General features: G+C 38.2%; 1 protein-coding gene across 8 annotated transcripts in view; it reads right to left on the reverse strand.

Annotated features, from left to right (window-relative positions):
• The window catches only part of TSC2 (TSC complex subunit 2), a 36,818-nt gene that overhangs the window by 15,527 nt on the left and 5,507 nt on the right, over positions 1 to 15,784 (reverse strand). For 4 of the 8 annotated variants that reach the window (XM_085301911.1, XM_085301908.1, XM_085301916.1 and 1 more), the window contains exons 7-26: positions 15,648 to 15,696; positions 15,135 to 15,260; positions 14,708 to 14,781; positions 14,230 to 14,356; positions 12,830 to 12,973; positions 12,619 to 12,756; positions 12,305 to 12,408; positions 11,433 to 11,514; positions 10,357 to 10,512; positions 9,923 to 10,039; positions 9,260 to 9,382; positions 8,806 to 8,912; positions 8,087 to 8,240; positions 6,953 to 7,075; positions 6,058 to 6,192; positions 5,194 to 5,383; positions 4,639 to 4,732; positions 4,205 to 4,307; positions 3,889 to 3,983; positions 1,215 to 1,346 (exon numbers count right to left, since the gene is read on the reverse strand). In XM_085301911.1, coding sequence (XP_085158037.1) covers positions 1,215 to 1,346; positions 3,889 to 3,983; positions 4,205 to 4,307; positions 4,639 to 4,732; positions 5,194 to 5,383; positions 6,058 to 6,192; positions 6,953 to 7,075; positions 8,087 to 8,240; positions 8,806 to 8,912; positions 9,260 to 9,382; positions 9,923 to 10,039; positions 10,357 to 10,512; positions 11,433 to 11,514; positions 12,305 to 12,408; positions 12,619 to 12,756; positions 12,830 to 12,973; positions 14,230 to 14,356; positions 14,708 to 14,781; positions 15,135 to 15,260; positions 15,648 to 15,696 — 2,373 coding nt within the window. The remainder of the gene's footprint in view (positions 1 to 1,214; positions 1,347 to 3,888; positions 3,984 to 4,204; positions 4,308 to 4,638; positions 4,733 to 5,193; positions 5,384 to 6,057; positions 6,193 to 6,952; positions 7,076 to 8,086; positions 8,241 to 8,805; positions 8,913 to 9,259; positions 9,383 to 9,922; positions 10,040 to 10,356; positions 10,513 to 11,432; positions 11,515 to 12,304; positions 12,409 to 12,618; positions 12,757 to 12,829; positions 12,974 to 14,229; positions 14,357 to 14,707; positions 14,782 to 15,134; positions 15,261 to 15,647; positions 15,697 to 15,784) is intronic. The other 4 variants (XM_085301912.1, XM_085301910.1, XM_085301914.1 and 1 more) reach the window with 2 other exon arrangements.

The following is a 15,784-nucleotide window of genomic DNA, read 5'->3' on the forward strand; positions in this document are numbered from 1 at the left end:
AAACTTCATTTAATTTGAAATATATAAAAAAAAATCACTCTAAACAGTACATTTGCAAAATAGAGAGTAATTCTGCCTTCAAACTAACTGGGTTGGGAATGCAATTTGAAACAATGAATTGCAATAGTTGGCCGGGTTGCAGTAATTTATAAAGACAACTCCTTGTGCCATCATAATAAAAGCTAAATTGAGGTATGGCCAAATTTTCATGACAAAGGAACTTTCGTCATGATTAAGGGTAATTATCTGAATTTTCAGTTGCTACAATTTACACATAAATAAAAGAAAAGAGAGTCAATAATACACTAATGGAGACATTAGAGAATGAAGTGCCAGAAGCATATTCACAATCCAGTCACTTCAGTATCACTCCCCCAAATAAAATATAGTCAGAAGTACATATACAGGCAGTAAAGTTATACTGACAGCAGGAAATATATTCCCTACAGATTAAAGTACAAATCTTCAAGTTCAGATTTTCAACTAACATGTTACAGATAACATTTTAACATTCAAGGGAAAAGATCTTAAGATCTTTAAGAAACTAGCATATGTGAGCAAATCAATGCCCATGATCAAAATTTGTTTTAGTCGTGAGAGCAATGGCTTTATATGGGCTGAGCATACATTTCACTCTTCACTGCTCTGCAGAGATATAACTTAAGGTTTCATGGCCAGTTACTTTGGTTTAAAATGCTTCTGCCAGCTCTCTTTACCTCAAAGAACAAGTGCTAAATAAGGGCCCAAAATATTCCTCAGTTTGGAGGGAGGGCTTGCATCTAAGTTTGAAGAATATCAAGCCCTTCCTACGTCAAGTCACTTCCTGGAAGGTCAAAGTTTTAGTGAGTTTTTAAGCAAGGATTCTCATTTGCRCAGAATGCAACCTTTCTCTTCTCTCTCTTCTCTTTCTCCCCCCTCCCCCATTTTTACTTTGGAATAGAAATTTTTGTTGCTAAAGCATCAGAGAATAGGGCAAATTAAACATACCCAACACAGAGTGTGGTGTGACAATCCAGCAGCTGACACTGGGAAGCCATGGGATATCCATGACACTTTCCCAAAAGCTAGATTGCAGCTATGACCAGATTTTTAATAGTCTAACGAAGTCATGCAAGCATCCCACATGCAAATCCACCCTGTTTCCACCCGCCCTTGCAGTAATGGTTCCAAGTGCTGAGTTGCTCTTGGATTCTCCCCATTTAAAGTGCCTCTACCTGCGGACCACATGTTCAGACACACTGATGCTGCGGGATCGGAAGGCATCAACTGCAGAAGATTCTTTCAGCTCTTTCACTGGAGGAGAGTTATTCAAGCCTTGCTTTGCATTTTTGGCTAGTCTTAAACTACTAGGTGGAGAAGCACCAAGCCCCAAAAGAGGTCACAGGAAGGGAGGAAATCATTGTAGGGATGTAGGTTGAAAGATCACAGGTCACAGGGTCAATATTGGGGGATCCCGGAGGGTGATATAAAATAAAACAAATGCCAAAAAAGGAAAACAAAAATTAAAACATACAAACAAGCAGAGCTGAAAGCATTAAAAAGACAAACCACATTTTGAAAACAAGATTTTAAATGTGCTACAAAACAAATGAAATTAGTACAAGTTAAAACAAAAACTGATTGAAATGATAGTTGGAATACTACACTGTCTTAAACAAAGGCAAAAGCAAAAGCATCTGAATGCCAATTTGTCACAAATTTCTCAAGATGTTTTGTGCATTTCAGCCATCTCTTGCACTACTTTAACTCACCATTTATCTCAGAACAGCTAAAAATTGACTAGTTCCATCGAGACTAAATCGCAAGATCCTAAAATGCCTTACTAATACTAGATAGCAGCACATTCTTCCAAGAGACACAGGACTCTTATCAAGCCATCTCTACACTGTTAGGTCTGGCCTGGACACAAGCTTACACCCTGAATCACAAACATCTGTTCTGCTAAACCTCACAGGGTCAGTCAGAGGTGCCCCTAAGCTCAAATCTTGGGACACAAGAGGAGATTCAGCCCTTCTGAAGGAGACTTATCCTTCCTGTACCGTGCGGATGGAATGGCAAGACAACAAATACCCTTTTGGCTGTTGCTGACTGCATGACACTTTTCTGTCAATCTTATTTCAGGTGCCTTAAGGAAACCCATTTGACTTTCAACTGAAACAGAAATGAAGATAAGCTTTCATGCTGTCAGGTGCCAGCCACATGCAGGAGACAGCAATTACATCTAAGAGGCACTTTAATTAGTCACAGTGAGATTCATGCCTGGCTGAGTACAAATTTGGACACAGCAGTTGGCCCATCAGCTCACATCAGTGTATAAGAAATGCAAATACTTATTTAACCCATCTTGCTCTTGCTAAACCTGACTTATTGGCAGTCTTCCTTCAGCGAATGATTACACAGTTCAGATAGTCAGTTGCAGGGATCAAAGTTTATTTCCTCTTCTCTTCTCCTCACAGTGATGACCTCTGACAGATTACATTTTCACCACAGCTGGAGATGCGACCACAGAGACCACAGGCTTACACTCCGAGATAATCATCTCCACCAACATCATGCCATTCAGGAACCCTGGGATTGATCCTGATCTCTTGCAACACCCAGCACCTTACTCAAGCACATAAATGCTTTTTTGAACTTACAGATTGAAAAACCAAGTAAGTTTCTCAAGCAAAGAAACAAACATCTGCTAGAAGCTGCTTCCTCTCTCACTTCAGCACAGTCCAAACTGAGACAGACTTAAAAGCAGTGGCATTTCAGCTGGCGTTTCTGCTGCTGCCTGAGTACAGCTTCCAGTCCTTAACAGAGAATTCTGTGGAAAGTGATCGAACGCTGTTCATAAAAGCAATAGCCTTTAGATACAGTAGTATTCCAACCTGGCTGAATTAAACAGATTTTGAAAAAAAGATCAGTTGAAATTCTAACTTGAGAGGCAAGTGGCAAATGACATCTCCTCCAAATTTCTGAATGAAAGCAGAGGGGATGGATAGATGAAAACACAAAACAGCGTTTACAACTATAGCACAAGGGCAAGGATGGTGTTTCTTCATTGCAAGATACTCACTGAGCCTTGCAGTTAAAGTAGAGGCACTTTCCCCAGGGTTCAAATACCACTGTATGCTTACTGCACATAAACACTGAAGCAAGTTAAGTGAACCAATTTAGGCAAGCCTTTCAGGTAAAAGGACATTGGAGACCCCCTGTATGCTTTCCAAGAAATATTCTCCCATCTCTGCAAACAGTATTTTGAAATACTGCTGGCAAGGTACACTCTTAATCCTAAAGACATCAGGACTTTGCATTAAACTCACACACTGGTTTCAAAATTCCAAACAGGATCAACAATCTGGATATACGGATATCCCCCCATCCCACTCCCCTGTGCCTTGACTTGACAGATAACACTATGGAAAAAACACAGCATTGGCTCACTCAATGTATACACGTTGCTAATCACAACAATTTCTCCAGCAATAATTTAAATAGTCATTACAAGTGAATTGTTAAAAAGAGTTAACACTATCTATAGGAACGTGGTCATTCCCTTCTCTACTTCAGGTAGCACTGTACTGACATACATCAACTGGAAAGAACTTATTCCAAAAATAAATAGATAGATAAAATAAACCTCACACCTTACCGTAAATCTTACATAACAGCTAGGGATACCCTCATATGTACTATCAGACTGTCAGCTTAGTTTGATTCCAGTTTCTTGCCAGCCTAGGTGTGTCTTTTACCAATCCCTTGGCCTAAAGAGGTTTACTTTGCTTGCTTAAATGCACTGCCAGATTTTGGATAACTAAACCCAGCTTTCTTCAGAAAAACAGAGAAGAGARTGAGCACTAAAACAGGGAATACATGACCCTACTGGAGCCAAATACAATTTACCTTTTTGGCCTCTCATTCAGGCTTGTACTACGAGCCCTGAAACTGTCCTTCTCCGGCGTGTCATCAAAGGAGAGGAGGACATTTGAGCGCAAACCCTGCAAATTCAGACAAACAGATAACGGTTTGAATGATCAGGACTCACAGTTGAAAAACTACGGTCATAGGCCAATGCCCAAGAACTCAAATTTAGTTTTGAAAAAGATGTTGACATGGAAGAAGAATCTTTCTGGCTTCAGACAGCATCTTTACATTGCTCAAACCAGTTTTTAAATCGTCATTTTTATTATGTGTTGTTAGATTCAGTAGTATCCATTACCTTTGTAATATACGGGACAAAGTCCTTCCGGAAGGGAAGTCGACACCGAATGAACCACATAGCTATCACATGATGGGCGAGGCAAACAATGTACTGGTTAAACCTAAAACAGCAGAAAGATCTCCACAGAGTTTAATGCTGTAATACAAAGACCTCCTATTTCAGAACTGAACAGAAGGATTTTTCTACTAGCGGGAAAAACCGTTAGTTTACATAAACTTAAAGAAAAACACCTCACAGTTCAGTTTAAACAGATATTGTGTTCAAGGTGAACACAGCTCTCCTTTTACTAAAGCCTGAAGATACCAGGATAAGCAACATCTCACAAAAAACATTGACCCAAGCATTACAAAAGACAGCATGTCTCATTCACTTCATTTTATAGTTGAGGAAGAAGAGAACAAAATTAAGAAGTATATTAGCTATGAACTTACTTGGAAGGATTTGTGTATGGTAGGGAGATGGCAAACACGCTAGCATACTGCTCTGCTGCAAAGTTCCTGTAAAGGTGAGGCAGCCTTGCTAGAGCTGGAACAGTTCAAGGAGGGGAAGAAAAAAACAAATAAACAAAAAACAGGTGAAGTCTGAATGTAAACTATTCACTACAACTCAGTTTAGTCCGAGTTGTTTTGTTTCTTCTAAATCATTAGCTGACATGGAAGTTAATGTCACATTGTAATTCCACAATCACACTATTTAAGTTATAAGTAGCAAGGCAGCGAGAACAGCTTCATACATCCCGTAACCGTGTCTGTGCACTACACAAAGCATGCCTCTTTTTACCAGTGTGTGCAACTGCCTTTAGTAGAAAAAGAGCAACAAACAGCATGATCAAACATTTACATCTTGATGACTGTGCAAGGGCAACACCGAAAAACAAGAAACCATTACAATGCATTGCATTTGACTAATACAATCAAAACAACCGTATTCTGTAGTTATAAATGTATTTTCAGACTGAAGACCAAATATAGAACATCGTAACTTACTTGAAAGAAATTCTAAGAGAGGGATTGCCATATTGGCAGTAGCAGAAATGTGGGTTAATTTGACTATTAAGACAGGAAGTGCCTTTATGATGATATCAGGCATCTCGACGCTACAGACAGAGAGTGCCACAACGCACTGGTTTGCACATCGATAAATAAGACCATGTTCCAGGCAATACACTATTTCACGCTAGAAGAGTTAAAAAAAAAAAAAAAAAAAAAAAAAAAAAAAAAAAAAAAAAAAAAAAAAAAAAAAAAGGTCATGATACAGTGAAAGAAAACATCTGTGATATACTATCATCTGACTTCAGTTAGCATTTCAGAATGCCTTGCAAGGTATCACTATTGCAAACCTGTGTGATATACCCACACTTTTACCCAAAATCCATTCACACAGACACTGGAACTCTAAATAATGTTGCAGATATCCCTGTATCCCAAGCCAAAACCCTAAGAGGGGACTTCAATCAGGTAGAAGTTTTAGAAATCATTACTTAAGTTTCTGATCGAACCAGAGATGTATTAAACTCCTTTTTAAGGGCATTTTGTGTCTTTCTGTTCTATTTTTTATAATGTTTATTTTTCTATTTATCAAGATCTTTCAGCAGAGGGTAAAGTCACTCACGAACCTATGAGGGAGACACAGGTGTGGATGGAGAACAGTGAAACCAACTAGCCAGACAGTTACTGCTGCACAAACTATTTTGTCATCTCCTTCCACCCCAAAAACAGTAGATGCAATTTTTATAATAGAAGAAGAAAGTGCTACCTTGCACTAGAGTCCTAATTGTCTAGTATGAGAAAATTCTCTACTATTACTGGTTCAGACTCTGTTCCCCCACAGCCTATTACTTTCCGTGGTACCTGTTTAGCTTTGTCCAGATAATTATGATAAGATATTAATGCCGTCAGTACTGGAACTACAGCCAGATGCAAATCAGTGCGAGAGAAGCCTTCTGGGGTACCATGTAGCCTGTCAGTAGTCTTTTTGTCTGTGAGCTGATAAATCACACATTAAGTTAGAATACATCATGCTAAAAATACCCTCTAAAATGCAGCTAAAAGGCAGTGCCTATAGCTCCATTTAGAAACATTTTACAATTTTACTATTTACAGATGGTGTTTTACAAGCTAGACTTGTTAGAAGCACACTTTTAGCAATAACATTAAAAGTAATTCCCTTAACTAGTTTTGGACAAAAGTTCTCCAGGGCTCCACTTAACTCTGACTGTCTCAACAACAACATGTAAACACACAGACAACCTAAAGGTGGTACCTCAACAGCCTTCAAAAATGCAGAGACAAATGCAAAGACATGCTAACCTCCAAAAAGAATCTGAAGCCACATAACCATCCATGAAACCTGGTTTTGGATCTTTTCAGACATGAAAGAGTATACAGCTTTACAGAACAACAAAGTTGGAGAAAGTCTGCTTGGAAGAGAGGGTTATGAGTGCAGAACAAGACTTCTTGCTCTAACACCTGTGTGTGTGCATACCTAAACATGTACACATATGTATATAAATTGTATTTGTATACATGCATGCACACAAATATATACTACATATACACACACACACACACACACACACACATATATATTCTCTCTCTCTGTAATTAAACATCTAAAATCACCCTCACAAAAAGGTGAGTTAGGACTGACAAACATGCTAATCTTCAAAACATTAGACTGAAATAAAAAATCCCCAAGTAAACTAAGGATCTGGTGATTATGTATCAGCAGGGCACACGGTATTACCATGTAGCTCAGTGCAGAGGCCAGGAGGTCTATGTTACAAGGAGAGGTTAAGAATAGCACTTTATAGTGGAGGGATTCTGGTAACTTGTTGAGGACCAACTTTAACACTTTCCAGTCTGTCTCCTGGAAAAGAAACAAAACATTAAGGAGCTTTAAGGTAGAATATTTTCGTAAGATTTCTGTTTAGTTTGAAAGTAATACCACTCAAACTTCAGACAATATGCTATTTTGTACAACAGATGTATGTCTTGTCACAGTAGTTATATAAAAAGAACTATGTTTTATCCAGCTCTAGGTGCAACATTAGCACTGCAAACTGAAAGATAACTGCCATTGAGAGCTGACTGAGTGCAGACGGAGGCAAAATTCAACAACCCCAGCCACTAGCACAAAGTTCTGAGTGAGGTGCCCCCTCAGAACATGACAGTGTCCAAAACCAGTACTAATGAGCAATTTACTGTTCATTAGTGACTAAAAAAAAAAAAGTATCACTTATTATACTTCAAAAATTTTCAGAGGAAGGATTTTTTTTAGTTTCAACTGCCCTTTCAGAAATAGGACGACTTTTCTGATCTATGTTGAGCAAACAGATTTTTACCCTTGTCTGTTCTGAAGAGTGCAATGAAAGCCTTGCTTAGTTTCTGAAGAGYTGAACTGGTGCTCCCACTGGTGGTTAGAAAGTTCCACAATTACATAGGTTCTGTCTATGTAGGAAGAATTAAGTCTTGCTTTTTACATAATATTTAGATACTCTGGGATGGTGTTCTCTACCCAGAATAGTATTTATCACTAAAAATTTTAAAAGCTTGTAACATATGTCATATTTGCCTCATTCCATCCCTTAAAATTGAGTACATCTCTATAGAACATCAACCAGGAAATGATCACTTAGTTGCCAAGATTTCTTAAAATATTTCTTAAAATATCTTGAAATATTTTTCAAGATCAGAATATCTGATTTTTTTTTTTTTTTTTTTTTTTTATCTATGGTGAATAGGTTTAAAGATACAAGTAAATTAGTCAGCTCAAAAAGTTAACACTTAAATTCCCAATTCTTAAAGAACTGAGTTTTCCATCATTTTAAATTGACGTATTTCACATGAAAATGACAACACTCATTAAGAGTGGACATACTTGCTTCAAACACTGCAGAAGGACACCAAAGACCATTGAGTATGGCAAATGTCCTATACGAATGGTAGCATTCTGGGAAGGCACACTGGGACTTCCTGAAGGTGGAGAGAGTGTACCAGGAGGCTTTTTCTCAGAAGTCCTCTTCTCTGCTTCTCTACAACATGGAAAGGCAGGAAAAAGAAAATAATGCAAAATCAGAATGCAAAAGATCAGAACAGCCTATTCATGCGCCCTACAAATCTACTCTATTTGGTAGCGAATTTGATGACCAAACAACAATATAAATAATATTTTCAATTAAAAACACCCACAAGCACGTAGACAAAAAGAGGGAGACCAAGGAGATGTTGGTTTGGTTAGGACAAAGCTTCTTCTATCCAGGCCCTCACAAAATTTATTTTTCAGGTCTCTATTTAKGTCACTTTAATGTGAAAACTAGTTACAGGCTGGAAATTGCAAATATTTTTGCGAAGCTTTGTGAAGCAACAACAAAAATTTCATGTCTGAGATCAAGAGGTTTGCAGACAAATTGCTTGTAAGAGCAATTCACCAATGAATGATTTCTCATGGCTGTAACTACAAACATGCCTAGTAGCAGATTCATTAGGATTTGGAAGATTGAGAAAAACTGGAGATTGTTACTGACGGAATATTCAACTCTTGCAAGAATGCCAAATATTTTTGAAAACAGCATTTGCTAAATACAATGAAAAACCTACACAAAATCACATAGACAATAAGGGCTGAATCTCACTGCTCCATCTTTGTTGGAAAGGCCAAGACGGTGGAGAGAGTCAGCTCGAAGCATGAGCAGGAAGTCAAAGACCTGCAATAGAGAAGACAGAGGAATAACTCAAAACTCAAGTCAGTGGAATATTTTCCCACCTCCAATACTCTTGCAGGTACAAAGGAATGTTTTTTTTGTTTGTTGGTTTGTTTGTTTTTAAGATGTTGTAACTAGTTCTATATTGATCACTTTAAGTCATCACTTCTGGCGTTATGGTACACATGCACACTCCCATTAGCCAAGATGAATTTAACTCTACTTCTGATATAGTTCATGTTCATGTAGCTGCAAACATGGATCTAGAAAACACAATCCCCACCTGCTACCCAAGAACCCCAAAGACAGCATGCAGCTCTCCACCTGAAAGCATGGGCTACTGCTCATACCTGCAATCTGATGCTGCTAGCAACAGCAAGGCTGTATGCATATATATAATGGCGTTGGACATGATGAATTAGCATCTCATACACCCTCATTGCATGGCTGGCAGGTAAGCTGTAGAGTTTTGTCTACAGAGGAACAGAAACACAGTCAAAAGGCACAACACAACCTTATTCAGAAACATGTATCTATACTGAAAATTCAAGTACACCCAGCTGAGAGTAGCTCGTGGAAGCAAGATGAACAGATGCGTCCAGACAAAACCTCTGCAGAGACCCCACAGCAACACCGCCTGGCTTCAGAAGGGCCATGGTCAGAACAAATAACTCTTCACAAGTGCTTAATCGTACCTCAGGACATGGTTACCCAAACATAATAGATATTATTACAGACTATTAAACACTCCCCTTCTGCTGTGGCTTATGAACACATCTGTCCTCCACACTAACATGAAAATGTGCTCATATTCATTGCACAGTGGAAATTAAGAAAATAAAACATTTAACAGACAGACAGCATCTAAAAGGAAATGAAAGTCAGCAAAACAAGAGTTAAATATTAAGATCCAGACAAATTAGAAGGCAGAACATTTGCTAGTGAGAAAATGGTTATCTAAAAGCTGAATCCAGAATTCTGAAAAGACATGTTTAATGATCTGCAACATTTACCTGAAGAATTATCAGGAGTCCAAGAACTGCTGTCTTGACATCCTCTAAAGAAGCTGAATATGATAGCAAGTCTCTCTCTTCAAGTTCAGAGGGAGACGAGAGAGAATGCGCAGCCACCTTTTAAAAAGAAAGGCAACAGGTATTTTAAATTTGTAACCTAGCTTTTTAATTCCATCCTGGGAGGTCAGAGAAGATCACAAGCCATCCTTGCTAGAAATCGAAGCTACTTGGCAATGCTTGTAAGATGTGCGTTGGCAGGGTTTCTAAGCCTCCCTCCCACTCTGAATACCAGGCCTGCACCCTGAAAAAGCCCAGTAAACTTACAATATCCTGCTAAACCATGCAAGTGATAACATTCACAGGTTAGTCTGCTCAGTTACAGTAAGATCTGACAAAAGCTGCAGTGATTAACATTTGACCAAACTGGGCCTCACCTTTTCTATGATATCAAGCAAGCTGTTGAAGTGATGCGTGTTGCAGCCTTCAGCAAGGTCTACAAGTAGCTGAGTGGCCAGTTTTCGGACTTGATGGTCTTTATCCTCTGGAATGTGGGCCAGTTGAGAGATCACAACCAAGTTAATTAGCTCTTCCTGCGAGAGGACAGATCTTAATAAGCCTCGACATTTTAAAGTCAGTTGTTCAATGAGCATGTAAAAGAGAAATAGTTACAAATGAGAAAACACTGGTATCCTGTTCCCCAGCTAACTGATTCATTGATCTTTCTTCTTCAATCTAGCTAAGTATCTTTGTACGTCAGGGCTCCATATTTATGAATTCTGTTGAACTTGGATTTTTGACTTTCATCTGTCCTACAGACCTTAAAGACCAGGCTCAGACAGACTGTTCACAAGAGATTTCTAAGCCTTTTTTTCTCGAGACAGAAAACATGAGACTGCAACATGTTTTCAGAAGCCTTCAAGGAACCAAGAAGCACCTCTGCTGCTTCCTGTCATCTGGCACATTCTGGGTACAGTCCAGGAAGCTGAAGACACCCCCAGAGCTCATGAGCAACTCCTCTGTCAGGCAGCTTCCATCTGGGGTTGCAGTTAAACTGGAAGCTCCAAGACAAGCCAATATGCTCATTTCAAACTGTGCTCTGACCTCTTTTTTAAATTTATTTATTTATTTATTTATTTACAAACAAAGCTTTCAAAGAAACTTTGCATTTCTCATCCCAACTTTCTATTCTTCTAAAACAAAAAATGTATATGCAATTAATGATCTTAAAACAAGGAACGGAATACATAGCAAGGCATGTCATCAAAACATTTCACAGGAGCTTCCACTACAGGTATCACACACCTTTACCAACTAAGGACAACTAAAAGGTAAACTGTTCTACAAAAGTCCTGTAACAACTTTGCTGAATGCAACATTTAAAGCACAGCTTGGGGCATTCTTCCAGTGTACTAGAGAAGACTTGAAGCGCACCATAAAACAAACTCCACCAAAGCCTTTCCTACACACTTAAGATCTCACATGTAATCATCACAAACAGATCAATACACACCTCATAGAATTGTCTGTTAATGCTCAGGACAAAGGACAAAACATCCAGAACTTTAATACGAACAGCACTACGACTTTCATTCCTAAAATGGGAAAAGCAAATTCAAGATGAATAAAATAAAGTTGCTATTACTGGGCAGGAAGGCAAGGAAGGGAGAAAGGAAAGGAAAATTTAAGTAAACTAAGAAATTTCTTTAGCAATAGAACAGCAATCATTAGAAAGCAGCTGAGTCTTCAGTTATTAGCCCTACATATGAAATCAGATACAAGAAAAATTGAAAACTAGAATCTTGATAGAACTTCTGCTACTACTAAAAACCTGTAACTGCAGTTTTTCCATTTCCACTCCAAATCAGGAAGCATGTCAGCAGAACAACTGTTTTGGTCAGCAAACTTAAAACCAAGCATACAGCATAGAGCAGGAATTGCTCTTCAGCAGCATTTCACAGATGAGACAGAAGTTTTCTCATTGCTGTATGTTGATATTATATGTTGTAGCACAAGAATAATTTTTAGGAGTGCCAATTAAAAAACAGAGATTGCTTTAATACTGCGTAATCAGTACAGTCCTGATGCTTAACAGGAAAGTCTTGTTTGGTGTCAGAAATGCGAGATGTACAATGCAATACATAAAAGCCTAAAGTTAACTAGAACAGTATCATACAGCAGAAATAAATAAAAAAGGAAGGATAAATAACTATGGAAATTTTTCTTCTCTTAAACAAAATCCTTTCATATACTGTGCCTAGAACTACCTTACTTATTAACAGTTACTACTAACATTAGAACTTCAGAAAATAAAATTATTTAACATGGAAAGGTGGTAAGAAACATTTGAAAGGGCCTTATGTTCATAAAGTTACGATTTCTTACCTGAAGAATCTCTCCATTAACATCTGCAGGTTGTGAATCCAGCCATCTTTGGCAGGATGAATGGACTGAGCTCTGTATGTTATCAAGTTTAATACAGAAGATTCCTTTTATGGAAAGATTAAGAAAAGTTTTTAGTGTATAAGCAAATACAATATAGCCATTTCTTCCCCTCCTTCTGAGGACAAGGCTCATACAGATGGTAAATCTTTGCTTTGGTTTTCTAACCACTTGTTATTTTAGGACTTCCAACTTTAAATTACAGCAGATAACAAAACAGTTGCAACTCAATAAAGGACAAAGATAAGCAGTCTTACCGGCCTCTGATCAGCACATCTTTCCACCAGCTCAAAAAATCTCTCTTCAGAGCCATGAAATTCATTCTGGTCACAGAGTTCTTCTACTGTAGTCAAAAGATCATGTACAATGGACTTAAGTTCTTGACTCTCTAGACTCTGAAACAGAGATACAAACATTTATGACAAGGTCTTCTGACTGAAGTAACACCAAGATAGGCTCAACATTCACCTGTAGCTGTTGGAGTAATCGCTCCATGATGTCCAAAAGGATATCCCATGTTACAGCTTGCAGCTCCTTGCCGTATTTCTTTATTAGACGTGTTATGGACAGAACTATCTCGTAAGATACAACTGCATTGGGACATGTCATAGCCTGGAACACAAGGTGCTTCAGTCAACTAACAATTGGAAAGCAACAGTCAGAAACTCTCTTGAATTCAAATGAAATATATCTTATTCATTAGAAAGCTAGCAGGAGATCCAAGTCTATACACAAAGACCAAAGCAAAGAACCATTTTATAAAGTGCAGTAACGCACTGCTGCAAGCAGCTGTAGATCAGCTGTCAAATGTAATCCACTTTTAAAGAGCAGACACATGGCATTAAAGCTAGTATTTCCTGTTTGATGCACTTGGATGAGAAAATCTTAAGAGAGTCTGACGCTGTTCCTGAAAACATAAGACTATACTAGCTACAGAACTCTATGCAGATCAAACCTTAAAAATCAAACCACAGGTGGAACTTATTATCTTTCTTTCCCAGATGTTATAACCCAGAGATGAAAGACATGGTAGGACAGGCATAGAAGGAATTAAGTCTTCTTTCTGTTGTTGCTATAATCAACTTCTGCTTCATTACTTATAGATCAAGCTCAGCCTTGTCTTCCCTTAAAGAGGGGTTGTAAAGATCAGGATCCTTCTCACTGTAACATGTTAAGCAAATAACAAGTATCCTGGATGAGGGTATAAAACTATAGTACCACTTCTGGCAATACCTTCCTTCTGCTCAGACATTGAAACAGTCTTCTAAGTAACTGCAGTGCTAAGCACTTAAATAACATGGGAGACAACACAGAATTATAGTACAACTACTGGCAATAATTTCTTTCTGGTCAGATAATGAAACTCTCCTCTACATAACTCTAACTTCCCTTAAACATATGTATGTGAAAACAACCTCTGAAATCTTAAGTTTCTTTTGGCTTCATTTAAAACTGGATTTAAAACAAATCTGTTTTATTAAGAAAAGTCGTAAGCTCTATTCTTCTTTCACATAGAGTCAGATTCTTTCTCTCACATTTGTGTATTAAACACTAGAAAGGTTTTCTCTCAATTTTTTTTTAAAAGGTAATGCATCCACAATACAGATAGTTTATTTAGAGAGAGAGGAAAAAAAAGTAGATTTTATTATTTGGCCAATAAGCATACTCCGCAAGGAAGTCTCAGTTCTAAACTTAAACTTTCAGGTGTTTCATTGTTTTTCCCTATGCTTCACCCAGCATATCCAACTGCTGTCTTTTGTTCTACAGGCAGATGAAGATCTGTTTGGTGTAGGGAGCCACCGTTTTGCTATAGATTTGTACAGGTCCAAATCTATACCCGATTAAGGTTCTCCAACATGCAATCCTACCTTGAGGAACGAAGGCAGCACCGACGTTGGGGAATTCTTGAGTGAATTGAGTCGATGAGCACCCCAGAGGGCCATCCCAACAAAGAACACAGCTCCTCTCAGCAGCGCTGCATCTGCCATGTAAGCTCTAAGGGCAGATAGAAAGAAAATCTTAGTCTACAGCAAGGGTATTTCAGCACAAAGGCTCAATAGAAATATGCAGCGTCACAACAAGAATTGCCAGTTGTTATACATCATGGCATTGCAGAGCAATTTACAAACATTAAAAGTAGAAAATCACTTTATTTTTAAATTAAGGAAAATTAAACACAGAAAAGCTCAAAAAGGAGCAGTTCAGCAGCAGCAGCATACCTAGGGAGAGAATTCCCTTCTAAGTATCACAACTTTCAGCCCGCTCTTCTGAAGTCAGTGACTCTCTATGTATTTTGACAGGACCTGTACTGAGTTCCTTGAGTTTTGTTAGATATTGCTTCCTTACCTGTCTTCCATGATCCTGCACATGTTGTAGATGGCACTGTGCCCCAAGTGGGTTCCCAAAAGGTTGCGCATCAGCTGCAAATTCAAAGAGAACACTTTAATATCCAATCGTTAAAACACTCATTAGCTTCAATATGCAGTCAGCAGGCCAATCATGCCTGCCTAGGGTAAAGTAAACGTGCCCAGCCATTTCCATGCCACAGCAGAAAAAGTAGCCTGTCAACATGAGCAGAGAGGAAAGTATGGGTAAACTACATGGAAATGCAGCTCTTACGCTAACAACGCACTGATTCTTTAAATACTTGAAACAATTATTAATTTATTCTCAAAACCAAACAGATTTATGGCAAATATCACAGACACATCTGACACTTTCTGAGGCTGAAACAGTGACCTCACCAAAAACAAAGCTACAACAAAGTTCTGACCTTCCAGCATGGCTCACAGAGTTCTTTCACATTGATGGTACGGCACAAAGTGATGATAAATACTGGCAGGTTCTCTGATGGTAGACAATTATAGCAAACAACTGCATCAAGGACTTGCAAGGAAATCTTTGGGAAAGTGAAAAACAAAACGGTTACACACTTCTCTTGGAACAAAGCAGGTCAAACGCTAACCTGATGCACCCACAAAATTTGCTGGAAGTCAAAGGAGATACAAGCATGTTTTTTTTAAAAAAAATCATCGTAGGATAGAAAGCAAAACATAAAAAGCACTGTTAAAAAMTGATTTCCCTAACAATTCAGCCATGTTCCACTGGTTTTAGAACTAAATTACTACGCTTGAGACACTCAATGGCTCCAAAAACGTTGTACTGACACCTCTGTAAAACAGGGATAACAGAGATGAGAGTTTGAGCATCTCATTTTGTTTGTAATAGATACAGTTTCAAAGAATTTCAGAAAACTTTGAAGTACTAAGAGACTCAAATTACTGACCTCTATGTCCACAAATGATGATGTCTGAATGCACAACAAGCATATCTTGCTGTTAGGAAAGAACACATTTATAATTGTTTGTAATTTGCTTAAAATCTTATTAAGCAAACAAGATACAAAACAGATGACTAAATTAG

This window comes from Rhea americana, unplaced genomic scaffold (assembly GCF_003343005.1).
Source record: "Rhea americana isolate MKP2758 unplaced genomic scaffold, rheAme1 scaffold_181, whole genome shotgun sequence".
Classification (NCBI taxonomy): Eukaryota; Metazoa; Chordata; class Aves; order Rheiformes; family Rheidae; genus Rhea; species Rhea americana.